The sequence below is a fragment of the Hirundo rustica genome, chromosome 7 (assembly GCF_015227805.2).
Source record: "Hirundo rustica isolate bHirRus1 chromosome 7, bHirRus1.pri.v3, whole genome shotgun sequence".
NCBI lineage: Eukaryota > Metazoa > Chordata > Aves > Passeriformes > Hirundinidae > Hirundo > Hirundo rustica.
This window is the reverse complement of record NC_053456.1, coordinates 6,918,273-6,937,016: the sequence shown is the minus strand read 5'-3', so window position 1 is coordinate 6,937,016 and position 18,744 is coordinate 6,918,273. Positions and strand designations below refer to the sequence as shown.

General features: G+C 39.8%; 1 protein-coding gene across 1 annotated transcript in view; it reads right to left on the bottom strand.

The window, feature by feature from the left end:
- The window catches only part of NCKAP5 (NCK associated protein 5), a 347,214-nt gene that overhangs the window by 225,185 nt on the left and 103,285 nt on the right, over positions 1-18,744 (bottom strand). Inside the window, exon 3 of the mRNA XM_058421378.1 lies at positions 8,251-8,328. Within this exon, the coding sequence (XP_058277361.1) occupies positions 8,251-8,328 (78 nt within the window). The remainder of the gene's footprint in view (positions 1-8,250; positions 8,329-18,744) is intronic.

The following is an 18,744-nucleotide window of genomic DNA, read 5'->3' as shown; positions in this document are numbered from 1 at the left end:
AAATTTACAACATTGTTATTAGGGGAAAGGCAGAGAGGAATTGAGAGTTTACAACCTCTGGTGTGTTTATGGACGATTTCTCCCAGGGCTCTTGAGGAAGATAGATACTTCCTTGGCATTTGAACTCTTCCAACCACGAGGAGTGGAAGATCCTAAAAATATAGGAAGCCTTGTAGGAGCCACAACATATGTACTAATGTCTTTCAAAAGGGCTTCAGAGGCTTTTGGCTTGCCTGGCAGAGGACTAAGCATCTACTGAGTGAAAAATAATAATGGATTTATTACAGCGTTATTGAGAACTGAACTGGGAAGAATTTGTAAGGTAGCATCAAACTTCCTCAGTACAGGGCAGTAGAAGCACGTGCTGATTCTGGTGGGCTGTGGATGCCGATCAGCTTCTCCCTCTGCCATCTTTAAAGGTGCTACATAAAGGACAGCTAACTAAACCTGCAAAAGCTTACATCTTGCTGCAGGGTGTTTGGTGGAGATCAATCTTTCATTGAGAGGGTTTTAGTTTTTGCTTATTTAAATTATACTTTCTGAATTCTGCTTAGCTAATCAGGTGGTAATGAAACTAAGAGCCCTGCATTTTGCAAGCTTTTATTAAATTTTTAAAATCTCAGGGGAATCGCTACATAAGCAAGAGTTAGCAAATTGTGAGCTATGCAGATTTAAGTAGGAAAAAAATGCTTTAATATGTGATGAATGCTGCTTTATATTTGAAACCTTGTGCCCAGTGGAACCCATTACAATAATGTTTATACAGGTTTATGCTATAAATGTATGATATTTTCCCTACAGCAGAATATGTTGGAATTTACTCCTGATTAAAAAAAAAAAGTGTGAATGGGTGATATCCCAGAATCTGAATTGCTATAGGCACAATTCTACCCTTTTATTAACAAATGAAGCAAGAAAAAATATAATTTGTTAACATAAAAAGGACTTTGTGCAGCAGGCAGAATCAATAGGAAGTGCACCCTGAATCTCCTGCACCATGTGTGAACTGGAAGCCAACCAAATCCTACAGAATTCAGGGAAACTGGATCTTCAAGTGCCAGTCTCACACAAAGCCTGGACAGAGGTGCTGACTGCCTTGGAAAAAAGCAGGAAGATGACAGTGATGGATCAGCGCACAATTAAATAGCAGGGATAAGTGCTGTCACAGCAGGACTTTGGCTGCACGGGTGTCCTACTTTCAATTCGAGCAATATTTGTCCTGTAACAGGCCCAGCCACATGACACAGGGTCTACATCCAAGGTTTTCTCCTTGTGAAAAACCCAGTGGTTTCATCAGCGCAGGAACAGCCATGTAATTTAAAATAAACTGCCTGAAGAGAGCAGGACAGAGCCCCTCTCTCCTGCTCCCCTTGCCCCTGCCCATCCCCTGAGAGAGAACATAATTTACTTTATACTGTGGAGTGGTGAGGGCCGAGGACAGCAGTTGGAGAAGAGACATCCAAAGAAAGGTCACCTCCACACCTCATCATGGTGTAGACACTAGAAAACCCTCTCCCAGCGCACAGCATGGGATCAGGTTGCCACCAGGCATGTTTTAAGCCTTAGAGCTTTTTAAAGATTCAAGCAGTGGTGTGGGAACTGAACAGGCTGACAGTACACAGTGCTGTGACTGAACACAGCAAAACTCTGGCGTACACGTGGATCTCTTGTATAAGCTCCATTACTTTTCTTTGTTAAAAGGGAATTATATTATTTCTTATTGCATCCTTGGGGCCGAGGAGATGAAAACCGTTTCTCACTTTGTGTGGAACATTGAGGCCCTGTTCTCACTTGGGGTCTTAAACTCTCGCCTTAATGTAATTTAGGGAAAAAAAAAAAAAAAAAAAAAAAAAAGTTGAGCATTACAGAATGAAATAGAAATGCTAAACTCGATTATTTAACTTCTCTTTCACGAGGAGAACTCATTTACAAGGAAAGGTGCTAACCTGCCTTGCATGACTTCATATACAATTTCTCCTTGGCCTTTTCTGAATCTGCCATTAGCAGTGCCCTATTTGTAGACTTCATCAGTGAAACAGATCAGTGAGGTACCATTCCTTTGAAAGTAGGATTTTAAAATTTTTATTTTCTTTCTTAAACCCACCACACCACATAAAACCCTATCTCCTGTGACTGTGCAGTACTCATTTCTATAATAAATTTTGACATCCTGGTTTTATAAGGGCCTGAATTCTCAGTTGTTGCCTTGATGTAAACCCCTAGTTTTTCCTCTGCCAAATAGGAGCCAGGGCTCTGTGCAAAGATAAGTTGTTCAGTCTTAGAGAAGGCTTCAGGGAAATGCCACTGTTACTCATCGAAATTATTCTTTGCTCTGTGAATAAAGCCAATAACATAATTGGAATTATCTGAGGAGTGAAATATGATTCAATTTGAGTAAGCACGGCAGTGTGCATACATTAGTAGAAGAGTAAATTCAGCACCAAATAATAAAATGAGACGACAGTCGAGTTTCCATTTGAAAACGTTTGATTTCTAAAGAAGAATGAGGTAATCTCAGAGCACCAGCATCAGATAATTGCGTATTAGTTTCTTTAGATCGTTGTGTTGATCTGATCTCGGTTTCCCCTGAAGCTGGGTGCTGTGTCAGAGGAGCAGGTGCCCTGACGTCTCCCCGCAGGGCCGCGTGTGGGGTCAGCGCTGTTCCCCCATGCAGCGATGCAGCAGTTGTGCAGCGCCCGGTGCTGCTACCTGGGCCAGGCTGCACTGCAGGGGACAGACAAAATCCTGCCACTCACGCTTAGCGTCAGACAAAACCACTTCAAAGCAGATTTTTTTTTCCCCTAACACTAAATAGCCACTACAATAATATGTGTATCTGCATACACAAAAGAGTTTGTTCTTAGAAAAAAATCTAAAACAAATGCAGAACCGTGCCAGGATTATACATTTCATTTCCCAGCATACAAATGAGGAACTAATTTAGTCTAGGCTGTTCATGCATTTTCCTTTTAACAAACATCCATATGCCAAATAGACCTTCCACATACTTCCCTGCTGGAGTTTTCTTTCCTTTCAACTTGGTAGGGAACATTTGTGATCCTTATTCTACCAAATATATCTAAAGAATATATTTTGCTCAAGGCCTTCTATTTTATAATTTAAGAGAAACAAAATCAATTCATGGCTCTGGCAGTCTCGCTATTATGACAAGCATACATCTGTGCAAAAATACGCCAATCCCTAATTAATTACAGAATGTTATTAACATTTTATAATTTAGCATAGGTTAATTTATTTAATTTTATCAATATCAACACAGCCATATGAAGTTACTTTTTATGGACCACTTTTTCATCTTTTGCCTGCAGTTCTGAAATCTGGGTAGTTTAGCATATTTGCTTGTATCAAGATTATTTTCTGTTCAGATGGTTCTCAGTCCTTTATGTAATGACTTCAATACTGAGGCTTGACACTTCACTCCTGACTCATGCAGCACTGATGAACAGTGTTAATGGGAGTTTTTTCCAATTAGAGGAAACAGGATGAGAGTCATGTTCTTTAAAATTAATACTTTTTATGAATATATAATGCCGATCATATTTCTCATTTACCAGGGCACATCAAGTTGAGTTTAATTTTAAATCAGCTTAGTAAACACTTCACAAAAATATGCCCTGCTGTAGTTAAAATGGCTCATTGCTGAAAGAGATTTATTTATTGATCTGGTAAAGAGCTGCACATCAACTTTAATCAGATGAAGACAATTATTTTATATGACTAATTAGTGGAACTAATAAAAAAAATCTGAGCGGGTATAAACTTCTGTGAAGCATTTATATTGGATTGAAAGACAGTGATCAGTCTTGATTTGAACCTTGAGATAAATCCTCAGTGTTTCCACTGCAACTGCAACAAGTGCTCTAGCAGCTATTCAGCCTCTTCCTGTGCTTACACATTCAGTATTTATAGTGGACTTACACAGTCCATCAGGTTCACTTGTAGTCTTTAAACTATCCTCTCTTACTATTCTATGACCCTATTAAAAATGCAATCTAAAAGGCAAACAGTAAAAACCTTGCTTTTCTCTATATTTGCTATTCAAGTTGCTCTCACCCAGTTTGGTCCTGAAGAAGTATCTTCTTTAACTGTGGTGGGACATGGGCACTGTACCGGGGAGCCAAAGGAAGCAAGTGGTTCTCATTTGCAGATGATACAATGGCAGTGCTTTTTGTGGCCTGTAACTACACCTGCACTGCTCGCTGAACCATCCACATTTATGCTCAGCTAAAGAAAAGCACATTTGGTCAAAAATAAAATACATTTTTAATTGGTATCCTCATGCATATGTTTAAACACCAATCCAACACCAATGCTCATCTGAAGCAGTACTGTGAGCCCTGTAATACAACTCCATAGCCTTGTATGATTTTTAGCTATGTTTTTTTTTTCACCCATAAGGTAACAAATCAGAAACCTCAGCTTTAGAGAGATATGTATGTTGCATCATTAGTTGAAAGAATCTGAATTTGCACCTGAATGACTCCTAATTGCCAAATTCAGTTCTACTCTACCTCCTTCAGCTTCAGCTTCAGCTTCAAATTCTAAGGAGACTAAAAGGAATCAATGTTTGCATGGGTTTTACAAAGTTATCATATATATCCAGCAGTGCTGTAGACACGTAGGAAATAAACCCCAGGAAAACACAACCCCAGCAAAACCAAAGGCTGATGAAGAGACAAGAGGCAGGCTTTAGTGGATAACAGCCCGAAGCACCTTTCTCCTGGCTTTAAGCGTTGCTGAGATGGTACAACCAGACAGGTGGATCAAAAACCAAAGCAGAATGAAGCCTCATGCTCTTACCACACCTCACCACACCACACCAACCTCTAATCATAGACTACAACAATTTTGAAAGATAATTCATTCCAAATGCAGTCTATAACTCACATTAGCATCATACACCAGAGGCAATGTTTGTTATGAGAACTTCCAGAATGGGTTCAAATGGGGGTTTGGCCCCAAGACCTGGCTGCTTACACCTTCATTCCCCTCAGGCCAAGTTACTAAGCCCTGGCAAGAAAAAGATGCTTGTGCAGAACATGACCTTATTTATTTGGGGTAGCATTTGATTTTTTTTTTCAGCCTTCATTACTGTAATATCATATACACAGTTTTCCCTTTGTGTGCCATGCAACTTATTCCCCTAAGATTAGTCTTTTTCTAGTCAAGCAGTTTAAAGCTAATCACAGTTGTTATTTTAATCTGTGCTGGCCATTAAGAACTCTCACCGAGCTATTCTGCTTGTTAGCAATTAAGGCTTCCCAATGGAAGTTCATGATTACAGCAAAGGCAACCTGTTTAATACTTGGCACCTCTTTAGTACACGGGCGTTAAAACCAGGAGCACAGAAGCGTGCTAATGCTGCTGATGAAAGCAGAGCAGATCTATTTAACAAACTCTATATTGAATATACAGCATAGGAGAAATGCAATGCAATCCTCACGTGCGTTTCTGGTCCTTCCCCTCTGTGTTTTACATTACTGTAATAAGGTAAGGAAGTGCTGTTTGACCTTCATTAACTTATTACATATTAGTCATGTCTGAACTGCAGCATATCCTCAAGATTTCGCCCTGGCAGACTGAAGTGTTGGTCCTTATTCCAGTAGCAATACTAATAAAATTCCCTGGAAAGGTCTCAAGACCAGGGTCTGACCTTTGCTTACTCAGGCAAGCATCCAATGCTGAATTATGACTTCTTTCTTCTGTTAAGGGAATTAGTAATTGTCGCCACTGATCGGTGTGTCAAGACTTAAAAATTATGATCTACCATCAAGTCAATTAGCAAAGACTGCGGGAGCAAGTTTTTGCTTCTCATGTTGATTGTCCATGTGATCTGCCATAAAAATTATACATTAGCTGAACTAGAGCATTAAATGACTAGGTAGAAAAAAACATTGCAGGGGGATTCCATTCCCCTGACACAATTCTATCCTGTTTAAGGCTATTTCCAGACAGGATAGGGCAGAGAAATCAAATTTTTTTTTTTTTTTTTTTTTTTTTTTTTTTTTTTTTAACTGATACATGGAGATGCACAACCACTACTGTACCTCGCTTCCAATGGTAAATGTTAGTGATTTATATTGTGGGGGTCAAATTTGCCTCACGTTGGGTAAATGTGTTTAGCTCCAACCTGAGAAATAGGGAAACCACTGACAAGTCAAATGTGCGCTCAATAATGTGAAAATAACTACTGTAAAATGTCCAGTATAAGAAAAGCTGTGTTAATAAAGTCTCCATCTTCACAAACTACTGACGTGCCTTCCCTCATTGTAGTCAAGGCTTTAAGAACAAGGCATCTGAAGCTGGGCTAGAGGTCTGCTTTAGTGGAAAGCCATAAAACGTGACCTAACCATAGCCAGTCCTCCTGGGACAGCAATTACAGCAATAAATGTTCCACAGCAGATGCTAATGCCGTGGATAAACAGTCGTCCTCTAAACTGAAAAGAAATTTTGGCTCCCCCCATGTCTTTTAGGGTCCCATTGTCCGTGTGGAAATGTAAAGGAAATGTAAAATTGATATGCACACCGTGGCCATTGGGTTTAGTCTCCTCTGCCTCGGCGCTATAAATCTGTGCTGGCTGTGAGCGAGGCTGGAGGAGCTAAATGGGCAGAATTTGTGTGTGTCAGTTTTATGGGCTCGCCCCGAGTACAGTGGGGTTATCGGTCAATGTCAGGTTCAGAGCCCAGTGACCCACTGGGGTCAGATCGTGGCAGTCACAAATCAAGAGCATAATGAAGGCTGAGGAGAGGGCTCTGCTGATTTATTAGGACATCTGTCTGGCTGTAGACAGCCCAGCACTGCCCCTGTGTAGTGCCAGCTATTAGCATAATCCTCACCATGAAACTTCTCAGAGATTTAAAAGAGAGAAATAAAATGTTCAAAGAAGACTGGCCAAACCAGGAGGGTTTTTCTTGTAGTGCTCATTATCAGGCTTAACTTTTTGTTCCAACACCCCATAAAAATAATAATAATAATAAAAAAGCATTAAATTGTGTTTGGTTTTTCGAAACCACTGAATTTTCAAAATGCATCTGTATGTCTGTTTATAATAAAGTCACTACCCCTGCTACTTTTCAAAGACTTTAATATTTTAAATTTTTATTATTCATTTATATTTAATCACAGTAGTGTCATCTGCATATAATGTTATCACCTTCATTCTTTCAAAGTTAGTCTCCTGAATTCTGTAATGTTAAATGAAAACTTCAAATTTTTTTGCCAGTTATATTTGGCTACTTTTTAAGAAAAGCAGAAATTAAGCACAAACTTTCAGAGTTTGCCTGTAAATAAGAGTCAATCTCATAATGCTGTAAGCTGTAAATGCTGTGATACTACTTTATACTGCACAGGTCAAGAAGTTTGTGAGGTGTAGTACAACTAATACTGGCATGTGCAAAGTTGCTCTTTTTTTGTACGTGAGAGGCATTCACCTGCAAAATCAGACAGATCATTATTTCTCCCTTGATCAGAACTAAGGTGAAATAGGTTTCAGCCTATGAACATTAAATTATTCCCTGGAGATACTTTTATATTTGACTTTGTTTTAAAAGACTGTCACTGTTCATATGTCTTCAGAAGAAAAAAGTTAAATATTGCATTAAAAAAAAAAATGCTGTGAATGTTGAAGGACTTTTATCACTGCTGTTATTCCATTTTCTTTGTATTAAATGTTAGGATTTGAGCAGTTACCAATTTGCTGTAGGCAGTGTAGAAACAACCAACATGTGGCAATCTCTGCTTTGGTTAAGCCAAGGTGATGTCTGGGCAGCATGAACAGAGAAAATAAAGAAAATCCAAACTATCAAGAGCACTGCAAAATTGTAAACCTGTGTTCATTTTTGTTTCAAAACTCTCAATTGGTCGTGTTGCTATGGTGGTATTTTGTCTAGATTTTATGTGCCATTCAATGAAAACACTTATGTTCAAGGATATAAGACAATTTCTGAAATCCAGTCCAATTGAAAGAATCTGAAGTTAGCATCCACTGCCTAGAAACTTTAACATGAATAAACCTGTGCATATGTGCAACTGCCCTGATTAGCAAAGGCGTGATTCGACTCGTGTGTGCTGCCCTACTTATTTCATGAGGTAAGATTTGGTAGCCTGCAAGGAATTAAAAAATGGAGAAACTGAACACCCAATCATTCATTTGAACTCAAAAACAGAAACTATGGATTGCAGTATCGTTTCCAAAATAGCAACATAAACAAATATGCGTGGCACGGTACTTGCCTCCATAAATTCCAGCGTTGTTCTTCCAGCTGAGTCACTAAATGTTCTATGTATTTGTTGGAGTCCATATATTCCTAAATGAAAAAAATTATTAAAATATTAGTTTTTCAGTGTTAAAAGTATTTGTAAAATTTTGAGCAAAAACCAGTCAGAGTCAGTTTGTAGAGTCGATTTTGCTCCCAACCTTATCCCATGTGCATAGAAATCACAGTGATGTAGAAATCTAGATTAAATCCACATTTGGATTCATATTATGTGAAAAGGGCAGTAGCTAACGGACTCTTCAGAGATTATTTGAGGGGAAGACAAGAGGCACTGAAGATACACAAGCAGCACAAATAAATTAGCGTGCATATAAATTCATATCCATATTCCAAGCCCAGAATAATCTTCCCTGGATCCAGACTGAAAAATAACTTCACAGCAGTGCAGTCACTGGTTTTGGTACACATTTTGTTTACTTTAGATATAAATCAAAGTGAACTGAATATTTGACTCAAATATTTATTTTATGGACAGTATGAAAAATACTATAGCATGTACCCTATTTGAAAATGAAGCTATAACTCATCTCCTATATTATTTTCCAGTCCAACTTTTGCAGATGCAATAACTTGCAATATCAGCTCTAGGAAAGCTCCTGTACTTGTGTCTAGACAGAATTTCTGATAAATAATCTTGACCAGATGAAAAATTTGGATTTTTTCCTACTGAAGCCTGTCCTTTAAACTCAATGCAAAGAGTTGATGTTTATTCTCAGCAGAGAAATCTGTCAGTAATAGAAATACACCACCTCATTTTCAGGAGGAAGGCAACATTGGTGTTATTTATATCAAATATTTCAGAATGAGCCCACAGAATAACATGATATAATATGATATATTTGGATGACAGAAATAACAACACAGTCACATTACTATTATTCTGAAAGTCTATCAGTAATAATATAACTGTCCTGAAATATCTCTCCAAAGCAAAAATATGTCTCAAACTTCATACAGGAAATTGCAAGTATTGGAGTACTGCATAGAAAATAATCCATCTTCACTTTCTGGAGAGAAAAGCTCCATTTTTATAGTTCCACTGTTTTACCTTTGGACTCATCACAGAGCCACTTTGTGGGATTCCTGTTTGTATTAGAAGTTGTCTCTTTACCATTATTATTTCGTTTGTGTACGAAAATGGATTTTTGTTGCAAAGTAGTTGTTTCTCCTGAGCCATTTATCTTCATGACCAGGAATATGGGACAGCCTCTGCAGGGACTGTACATCATTGTGTCTCCTCCAGGTGAAGATAAATGTTAGCTGATTTTAATGATCATAATTTATATATAAATGTACATTTTTATTTTTCAGGACTGGAATTGTTCCAAGTGATTCTGTGTTTCTGTCCACAATAATTGTTTTCTTGTTCAGAGAGAGATGGAGGGAGGGAGAGTGGTCCTGCAAAGGCACAAAGAGAAGTCCCTGGCACAGACAGGAAGCAAGAGTAGAACTCTGCTCCCAAGGAGCCTCTGCAAAAGCAGCTCAGCCATATCCTGTTCAAACTGCGTGGATTGAAAAGCTTTGGGTGTTGTAAAACCTTCCATTAAACTCTGCAGTCTCCCCAGTTTTAAATTTTATTCTAACTGCTGTAAATAGAAGCATCACTTAGCTGTTCCTTTCAAAACACATTAAATCATGTAAATCCTGAAAAACACAATGAACTTCAGTGGCAATTAAGCAAGAAGCTTCTTCTAATTCCAGTAAAATCATTCTGCAATACACATATATTAGAGCTCACAAAATATGTACTGTACAAATACATAATGATGATTTGTTGCAGTACCAAGTTCTTTAAAACACATTGCCTATTTTACTTAATTTTTTTTACTACAATGAATCTGGCATAAATTAGTATTAATACCTTTACATCTTTTTAATGTAATATTAACAATATTCCTGATTTATTCATCAGTGCACTTTGCCCTACAGGCAAAGATAGGATCAGCAGTTTTATTCTGCATAATTCTACCATGATAATATAAAAAGCTCATTCTGAAGCAATTTTCTTAAAACTGTTTTCTGGAAATAAGGACAGTGGGGAGAAAGAAAGCTCTGTGTTTATCCTATACAACTGCTGCCTTAACGTGAAGGTTTTCCTATGACAAATCAGAAATATTGTTCTGTTCCTCCTTAAAAACCTGCAGCCTGGGAGTATGTAATCTTGTCAGTGTGCAAAAGTGATGTAAAAAAAAAATCAGCCATGGTTTGATGGTGGTTAGCAGCACCTCCTTTCTTCTGGCACATTCATGTGCCAGCTGTGTCCACAGCAAGCCATCTGCTACAGACAAGGCCTCTGTCCCCAAGCCCACGTTTCTGCTCTCTTCTCTTATCGACTCTCCCAACAAGACAAATTCTGCCATCCCTGGATCAGGACCCAGTGTTATCATTTTGTCAGTGTGAAGCAAATAGCAAACAGTCACTTGAGATTTCGAACAACTTCGTGATTTACAATGACTCGGCACATTCTGTGGCAGCAGAAAATGTGAGTAATCCCACTGGTTTATGGTTGGACTCAATGACCTTAAAGGCCTTTTCCAACCTAAATGATTCTCTGACTTTATGTTCAACGAGACGATGCATACAGTTCGTTAAAGCACTTCACAGGGCCCAATAGGTCACAACTAGAAGGGAAATACAAGTATTTTGTGTCTTCCTTGGAGCTCTGTCATATGAATGCTTGTGCCATGCAGGCTCTGAGTAGCATGGATAACCATGGAGTTTGAAAGATTACGTGGAGCACCATTTTCTGATGTAAGGACAAAAAACATTTAGGCAGACATGATGGTACTCATATTAGATACTAATGAGACAGACCAATCAAATGGGAGGGAAAGGCTCCCAGGGTTTCAAAAGGGAGTCACAATTCTTCCTGTTCGCCCTAGAACAATGGACATTGAGCACCTGCAGAGCAGGAGGGGCTAAAGCTGTGTAAGGCCAAGTCAATATTTCTGAAATGATGCAGCATTCTTAATCTGAAGACTCCAAATGAATGTATTTATGTACATTTGATACTGTTACGTAGCGATTGTGCTGCTTGGAGAATTGCCATCCATGCTGTTATCCACGCCTGGACTGGACCTCAGCAGCCTGCATGGCTGGCTCTGCTTGGAGTCCCACTCCTACCTCCAGCCATTCCTCACAACTTGCAGGATTACTGAGAACTTCATGATTTAAACAAACAAACAAACAAACATTAAAATCCTTTTCAGAATAATGAGTGAAACCTGTCCCTTTTCTTCTGAATTAGTTACTTCCCAGCCATGAGAAGTTCACTCCTTCACTATTCTTCCTGTGATGGTCCATAACTCCACTGTTTTAAGGACAAAAAGTTCTCTAATATGTTTAAATGCAGTAGATCTTTCTAACAGCTGCATGTATTGTGGCATGCAGGAGGAGATGGCATGCAAATGTCACATACCAACTCATCTAATTTAGAGAGCATTAGAGAATTGCTTTACCCAGATTGTTGCTGATTTAAGTTGAAGCACAAGCCTAGAAACATACCTAAATATGGGGGTTTTGACAGAACTAAATATCTCACTTTGCAATGCTTAATTGTTTTGCTAGTTTTTTAGGGTTTTATTTTTCTTTTCTTTGTTGGCTGGACGGCTGTCAGGAAAAAACAGGGAAGAGAAAGGAAATGAAGTGCCTCCACTGAGGCCAGGGATCCACTGCTCGGTATTTTAGTTGGTTAGTTGGGTATTTGTTCTGGCATATCCCTGTTGTTGTGCTGGGCAGGGTATCAAAAATTATCCAGCACACAGAACATTTTCCCATCCATTGTTACAGAGCAAACCCTTCGAGCAACCTTGGGCTCCCAGCGCAGGAGTCCCTCTCTGGAAGCTGGAGGTGATAAAGTCAAGCCAAGGAAATAGCACATAGTCTCTGCCTCTCTTAAGGAGCCTGCACAGCTTGGTATCAAAGAGAGTTTAATGAGCTTAGCGAGATGTGAAAAGGATTAGGGATAGCAGCAAATCTCTTGATTACGTACTTAATTCAATAGGGCCATTCGGAGCTGAAGGCTCTCCTGTGCTGGGCTGGGCAGCAGGGCCGTGGGTGGGACCGGCCCCTCCTGCAGCAGGGACAGCCCAGCTGCCCCAAACCCACACCCCTCAGCCAGGCACATGGGGACACGGCCACTGTCCCCCTGCCACTGCTCTCCTGTCCTGAACTAGCTCCCAGCGAAGGGCCTTGTGCATGGCTGAGATGCCTGAGCTGGGCAGAAAACAGGGAGACTGGGACAGAGCCTAGGCTGGCACTCACATCCCTGCAGAGCAGTTTTGAAGAAGAGCTGGCAGGTAAATATCATATTCATCTCTGCAAAGCCAAACAAAACTTCCCATTCCCCCCTGGCATAACTAATTCCACTCCTGGTTTGGCACAAACTCTGTGCAGACAGCCCTAGCCCACTCTTCCACAACACTACTTCTTCATTCCCATAACATTTGGATTTGGAAGCAGGCAGGGGAGCACCAGCACGGATTCAGGCTCCTGTGCTCCACAGAGAAAAACATTGGTCACTGGGGAGCAGAGAGAAGCGGAATGAACAACGGGATAAGCGCGCAGACAAGTTCCTCTGAATGTCTGGAGCCGTCCAGCCCTGGAGACAGGGAGCTCCATGGAGAGCCCACAATCATCTGCTACAGTTCAGGAAGTCACATTTTCACAGGGAAAGGTTATTAGGAATCAAACAACAACAAAGCTGTCTGCAGCCAAACAGCAGACTGTTGCAATTAGGAAATGATGTTAGCAAAGCAACCAGGGGGACATCTAAGCTGTTACACTGAGTGTGGAGACGCAAGTCATTTTTGAAGGATCTTGGAAGAGTGCCCTGGGGTAAAACTTTAAATCGTGGGAGAGTGACTTCAGAGAATATTATAACTTTTGTAAAATATTTATTTTTGTTTTCATCCTGCTGCATAAACCTTTGACAGAAAATAGACTTTTTTCCAGCAGCCTAAGAGGACACACATATATATTTATATATATGTATTCTTGTCTAGACAATGTTTTTCGTATCCAAAAGCAATATAAATGAGAATTGAGTGAGCTTTCTTTTGAACACTAAAAAGAAATCTGCTATAAAAAAATAAAACCCTTTAGGATTAGCATTTTTTCACTCCTTTCAATACCACACCCGGCTAGACTACTCACTTTTGGTCCTACACAACAATGAAAGCTAAAACATGTGGCTTACAGCAAATAATATCTTTTGAAACTGCCATTTTTGCTGATTTATCATTTTCCTGTATGATTTCAGTGCATTATTTTAATTGTTGGGTTTATTAAAAACTGGCGTGAAAGTGTACATTGAGAGCCACTGCAATGGAGCAGGAGGCTGGCAAGAGCTTCAGTGCACATTAAACAATTACGGAAAAAGCAGTAATGATTGTTTTAATAAATATGTTGAGCAAATTTCTTAATTGTTCAAAATCACTTAAGCCTCAGTGAACGGTTCATATTACATCTCAGCTGCAGTGATTACAACTGATTTACCAATTCATCTGAAGCCAGTTGTTTTCATAAGAAATCAGCTGGGTTTCCCTCCTACTGCTGCCTGCCTTCCGCTTTGCACCCCATTAACCAGCACCATCCACAGACAGCAGCAGAGGTTTGGCAGGCCTGAAATAGCACAAGCTCATTAACTGATAGACAGATTCTGCACCCTGTGCTCTCTGAGGATGCAGGGACAGTTGTCAGAGGAATGCTATCCCTGCTGCATTTGGGGTTTGTCCGTTTGTCCCTAAAGGAGTTCATCCCTGGGATAAGAGCGTGGGTCCCCTGCTACTCAGTGACACTGATGTTGGTGTTCTTTCCCCACAGGGAAGAGAACAGGGAGAGAGAATGCCAAAATTCTATGCTGTCTTCGTTCAGCTTATAAAAGCTTTTCGTTTCCAGAAAGACATTTCCTAGGAGCAAATCTGCAAGAGCTCTTCCCTGGCTTAGTGGACCAGTAGGCCATAAGCTGGAAGGTGAGGAACTGATTTGGTAGGAACCACCACCAGCATCACTGACAGTCAGATTTCCAGGTGCTTGACTGGTTTGGGTAACTGCAAACAAACCAATTTTTTTCCTATGCAAATAGCAGACTATGATTTTTTTTTTTTTTTTATTTCAACTAAATATTGAGAAAATTACTCCATTTAGCTGTAGAAGAAAAGGAAACTGGACATTTTGCCCAGCAGGCAAATCAATGTTCCTTTTAGCTATTTTTCTTCCCCAAAATTTTAAGTCAGTAAAAACAAAGCATTACCTGGAATTTACTGGAGTTTTCTTGAAATAGAAAAGGATGGTATCATAGTAGGAAAGTTTGCAATTGTATTCTCTGAATTGTGGAGCTTTTAACACCCATGAACAGAGTCACTGAGCAATACATCCCTACAGCATCGAGATGTGGATGTCCTTAATTTGGATATGGAGCCAAAACAGTCTCCATAAAGGCCAAATCTCCATGGATACCCACCTGTCCCGAGGCTGAAGTGGCTGGGTAGGGCCTGAACCTGAGTGACAGAGAGCAGGAACTGCAGCAGATGCAGTTGCAGAGTGTGGGCTGCACTCACCAGTGCTTGTCCCAGAGGAAGGAAACCACCAGGAACCCTTTGAGCTTCTAACCTACCAAAAAAGTCAACAAGACCACTGGGCCAGCCAAAGATTTCAGCAGGAAATGGGAAAAATTTGCCTTTTGGCCAGAAAGAGGAGAATGAATATGGACAAGCAGGTTGTGCCAGAGCACCCTGGCTGTGCCTCCTAGAAAGGTTTGGGGCTGTTCTCCCTTTTACTGCAGCTTATGGAAAGTCCTTGTCCTCACTGAGTATAAAATCTCTCCATACAGTGAAATATAAAACAGAGAAAGTGAAGCTTAGCATAATTGTGCATGTAAGAGTTCCTGGTTGCTAGAAGTTATTGATGACCATGTGTAAGTTAAGGAGGTGTCAGGGAGAAACAAACATTTACAGCCCAGCAATGTCACAAATGAAAAGTGACTGTGTTATTTAAGGCAACAGGAATTTGCTATTTAGCTAGAACAGACATCCAGAGTTTAAAAAAAAAAAAAAAATAGTGCAAGAAGGTGTGCGGATTTTATGAGTTTGCTGCTACACCGTGCGTATATTTACATGAAATAATTAGCTGTAGTCTTGTTTATGTCAAGTCCAATTTACATTAATAAACTTCACCCAGCAAACACTCTGATGCTGTAAGAAAATGCCCAGAAATGTTAGCAGCCTTAAAAATGCAGAGTAAACACTGGAGCATTTAATTAATCAATTTCTGATGTTACCAAGTGATTATAATTTCTGAATCATTTCTTGAATTTATTTTTTTTTAATATAAATCAACCACAACACATGGAAGGACTGCTGGTGGGAGGCATTTGACTTATGTAGGCATATGGCACTTGCATGTGACTCCCACTGTCTAAAGAAGACAAGGAGTTACAACAAGGATAGAGAAACATTCATAGGATCTATTACAGAGTTGGGAAAATGGAATTCTAAGGTTATTAGGGACGTTTGGGATGCAGAGATAAAGATGCTACCTCTTGGAATGCATCAGACTTTTTAACTCTCTTGGAATAACCATTGTCTTCTATCCAACAACAAATACCTCAGGATGTGACGTTTCCCCTACCATTTTCTGTAATTGCTTTGTTATCACTTGTCCTCACATTTATTCTGGCAGCTTCTGATGAGGAACAATGTACATATATGTAAGTCAAGCCTATCTTCATATGGTTTCATTTCTACTAAAAACAACCAAATAAACAAACAAAGAGTAGATACTCATTCATTCAATCGTTATAAGTCAGCAGCAAAAATTATAAGTTATACACTATATATATATATATATATATATGGAGCCCCCGACAGTAGGATGGCCTGGTTTGGAGAGCACCTTCAAGTTCTAACTCCCCTTCCATGGACAGGGACACCTTTCATTAGACCAGGTTGTTCCAAGGTCCATCCAACCTGGCCTTGAGCGCTTCCAGGGATGGGGCAGCCACAGCTTCTCTGGGCAGCCTGTACCAGAGCCTCCTGATACCAAATCTCAACCCTCCCTCAGTCTGAATCCACCCCCCCTTGTCCTGTCACTCCATGCTCTTGTAAGAAGTCCATCTTTGTCCTTCTTGGAGGCTCCATTCCCATATATAAAATACCTCAATGTAAAGTTAAAAGTCCAAAACAATGTACATCAATCTGATGATGCTAAAATATGTCCAAACATCAGTGGACAAAACAAGGTGAGGAAAAGTTCTGAGGATCTTCAGATTCTGATCCCCAATCTAAGGACAAGGGTAACCTGAAATTTAGCAAAACCCCAATTACAAACCCTTTAGGGTTTGTATGGATGGAAAGCAGGGAATCTGGAGATGAGCAGATGACGTACGGCACCACAGGCTGGGACCCCTTTTCCCGACAGACTTCACTTGCTTTCTCCAACAGCCCCTCTTTTGTACACCTGCCACCATGCTCTGCTCTAACCACAAACATTTTCGCACAGAGGCGGGAACTGGTTATAGCACAACTTGAAAATTAATCTCTGCAATGTCTCGCCTGTGCATATCTATAGTAAAGAAAAGATTGTCTCTGAGTTAATAATGTAGCATTGCTCAGAAAATCTCAGAAGCTGCTTCCAGCACTCCACCCCTTCCTCGTATGCTGAATTTACCGGGACTACTTCCATCCATCCATCTCATCTGCATGATACATAATCACAAACACACAGAAAAATGACAGAACATACAAATAAATATGCTCCTAAACATCCCCTGTTCATTTTTTACTCTGTGCATAGAGAAAAAAGAAATAATTCTGAAGCAAAGGCAAAAATATATCTCTGCATTTTCATAGTTTATTACAAACAAAACAGGAGCTGTGCTCATAGGGAGCTTTGTCAACTCATGGTCTGCCTGAAACACATCTATTGTCACTACCAGGACTAGCATCAGGTTCAGCTTTGGATACTGACTGATTCTAGGACACAACTGAGTCTAAGACATGGATCAGTTGCAAACTGTTGCCCAAATCACACCTTTTCTTCAACCCTTCAAGTCCAACTCATGGACTAATTTCCACAAGATATCCAAGAAAATAAAAGAATTCGTTATTGCAACAGGACTGACCTTCCTCGTAGGTATTTGAAGGTAGGAAAATGAACAAAAAACAACCTCTGCAACATTCAATGTATTTTCTTGTAAGTAACTATTCAGTTCCATATGAGAGGAAGGTGGGCTGTTCTGCAAAGCAGATTTGTCATGAGGAGCTCACAGTCCCCGTGGAGGACAGGCAGGCAGCACGATGGAACCTGACTTTCTGGGCCGGGGGGTTAATCATGAAAAGTTTGGCATGTCCTGAGTGGTGTGTGGGCTAGACAGCATCACGTGATCCTGGCTGGAGATAAATTTTCAGTGTATCAGGGATTTAGTGGAAGTGGATTTAGTGGAAGGAGAATGTTTCACTGTAATGGTAAGCTATAAGCAGAGAGTTCAGTAAAGTCCCAGAAAGGAAATAAGAACTGGAACATTTGTGTCAGCAAACAGCATACAAGCATTCACTTCTGTTGTATAAGCCTGTTAAATACTTGAGCCAAAGCACTGCCTTTAGTTACAGACACTAATTCCCAGTAAAATCTGAGTGGAACAGAAAGCACAAAAGCACTGCAAGGACAATTTCTTGTTGGGCTGTAACTCCAACCCTGTCATCCCCACCAACGCTATAAAAACTCACAGCTGTGGGAACCAGTCTGGGATGCTGCCAATTTGCACTGGTAAGATTAAAAGACCCATGGGCTAAGTGGGGGATGCTCCATGGCACCAGGAGAGCATTTCCAGGGGTGAATTTGGATGCCAATTTTTGAGTTTAATATGTAAGGGTAACTGAGCCTAATACAAAGCCTTTCATAAAATAGGAATTGGCAGGTTTTTTCCCTTAATTTATGTTGCAAAGAAGAATTCCCACTTCAAATCCTATACGCTACAGGATTAATAATCATTATTATCTTGTGCTTTTATAAGTGATCTGATGCACTATTAATGCTTTGTCTCCTGAATACTTGTGACTCCAGTATGCCATATACAGTAGATTCTAAACAAATATAATGATGCTGCTCGATTTAACAAGAATCTATTTCCTTTTCCTAAAAATTAAAGTGAACCTTTAATTTCATTCAGCATTATAGAATTCACAGGTACAATACCAGTGAAATCAGAGCTGTAATTTAGCTCCTGGTTAATGCTAATAATTTTTCTGCAGTTGAATATTGCTGTACTGAATTGCAGCTCCATCTAAAATGTTATGTGCCTAAAGATATTAGTTACAGTTATTGCAGAGCATTCTGTTTATTCAAATCAGACTGAAACAAACACAAACTGTAGCATGAAACGCTGGAAAATATTTGCTTACATAAATATTCATTGTCGGCTGCTATGCAGGATATATAGAGACAATT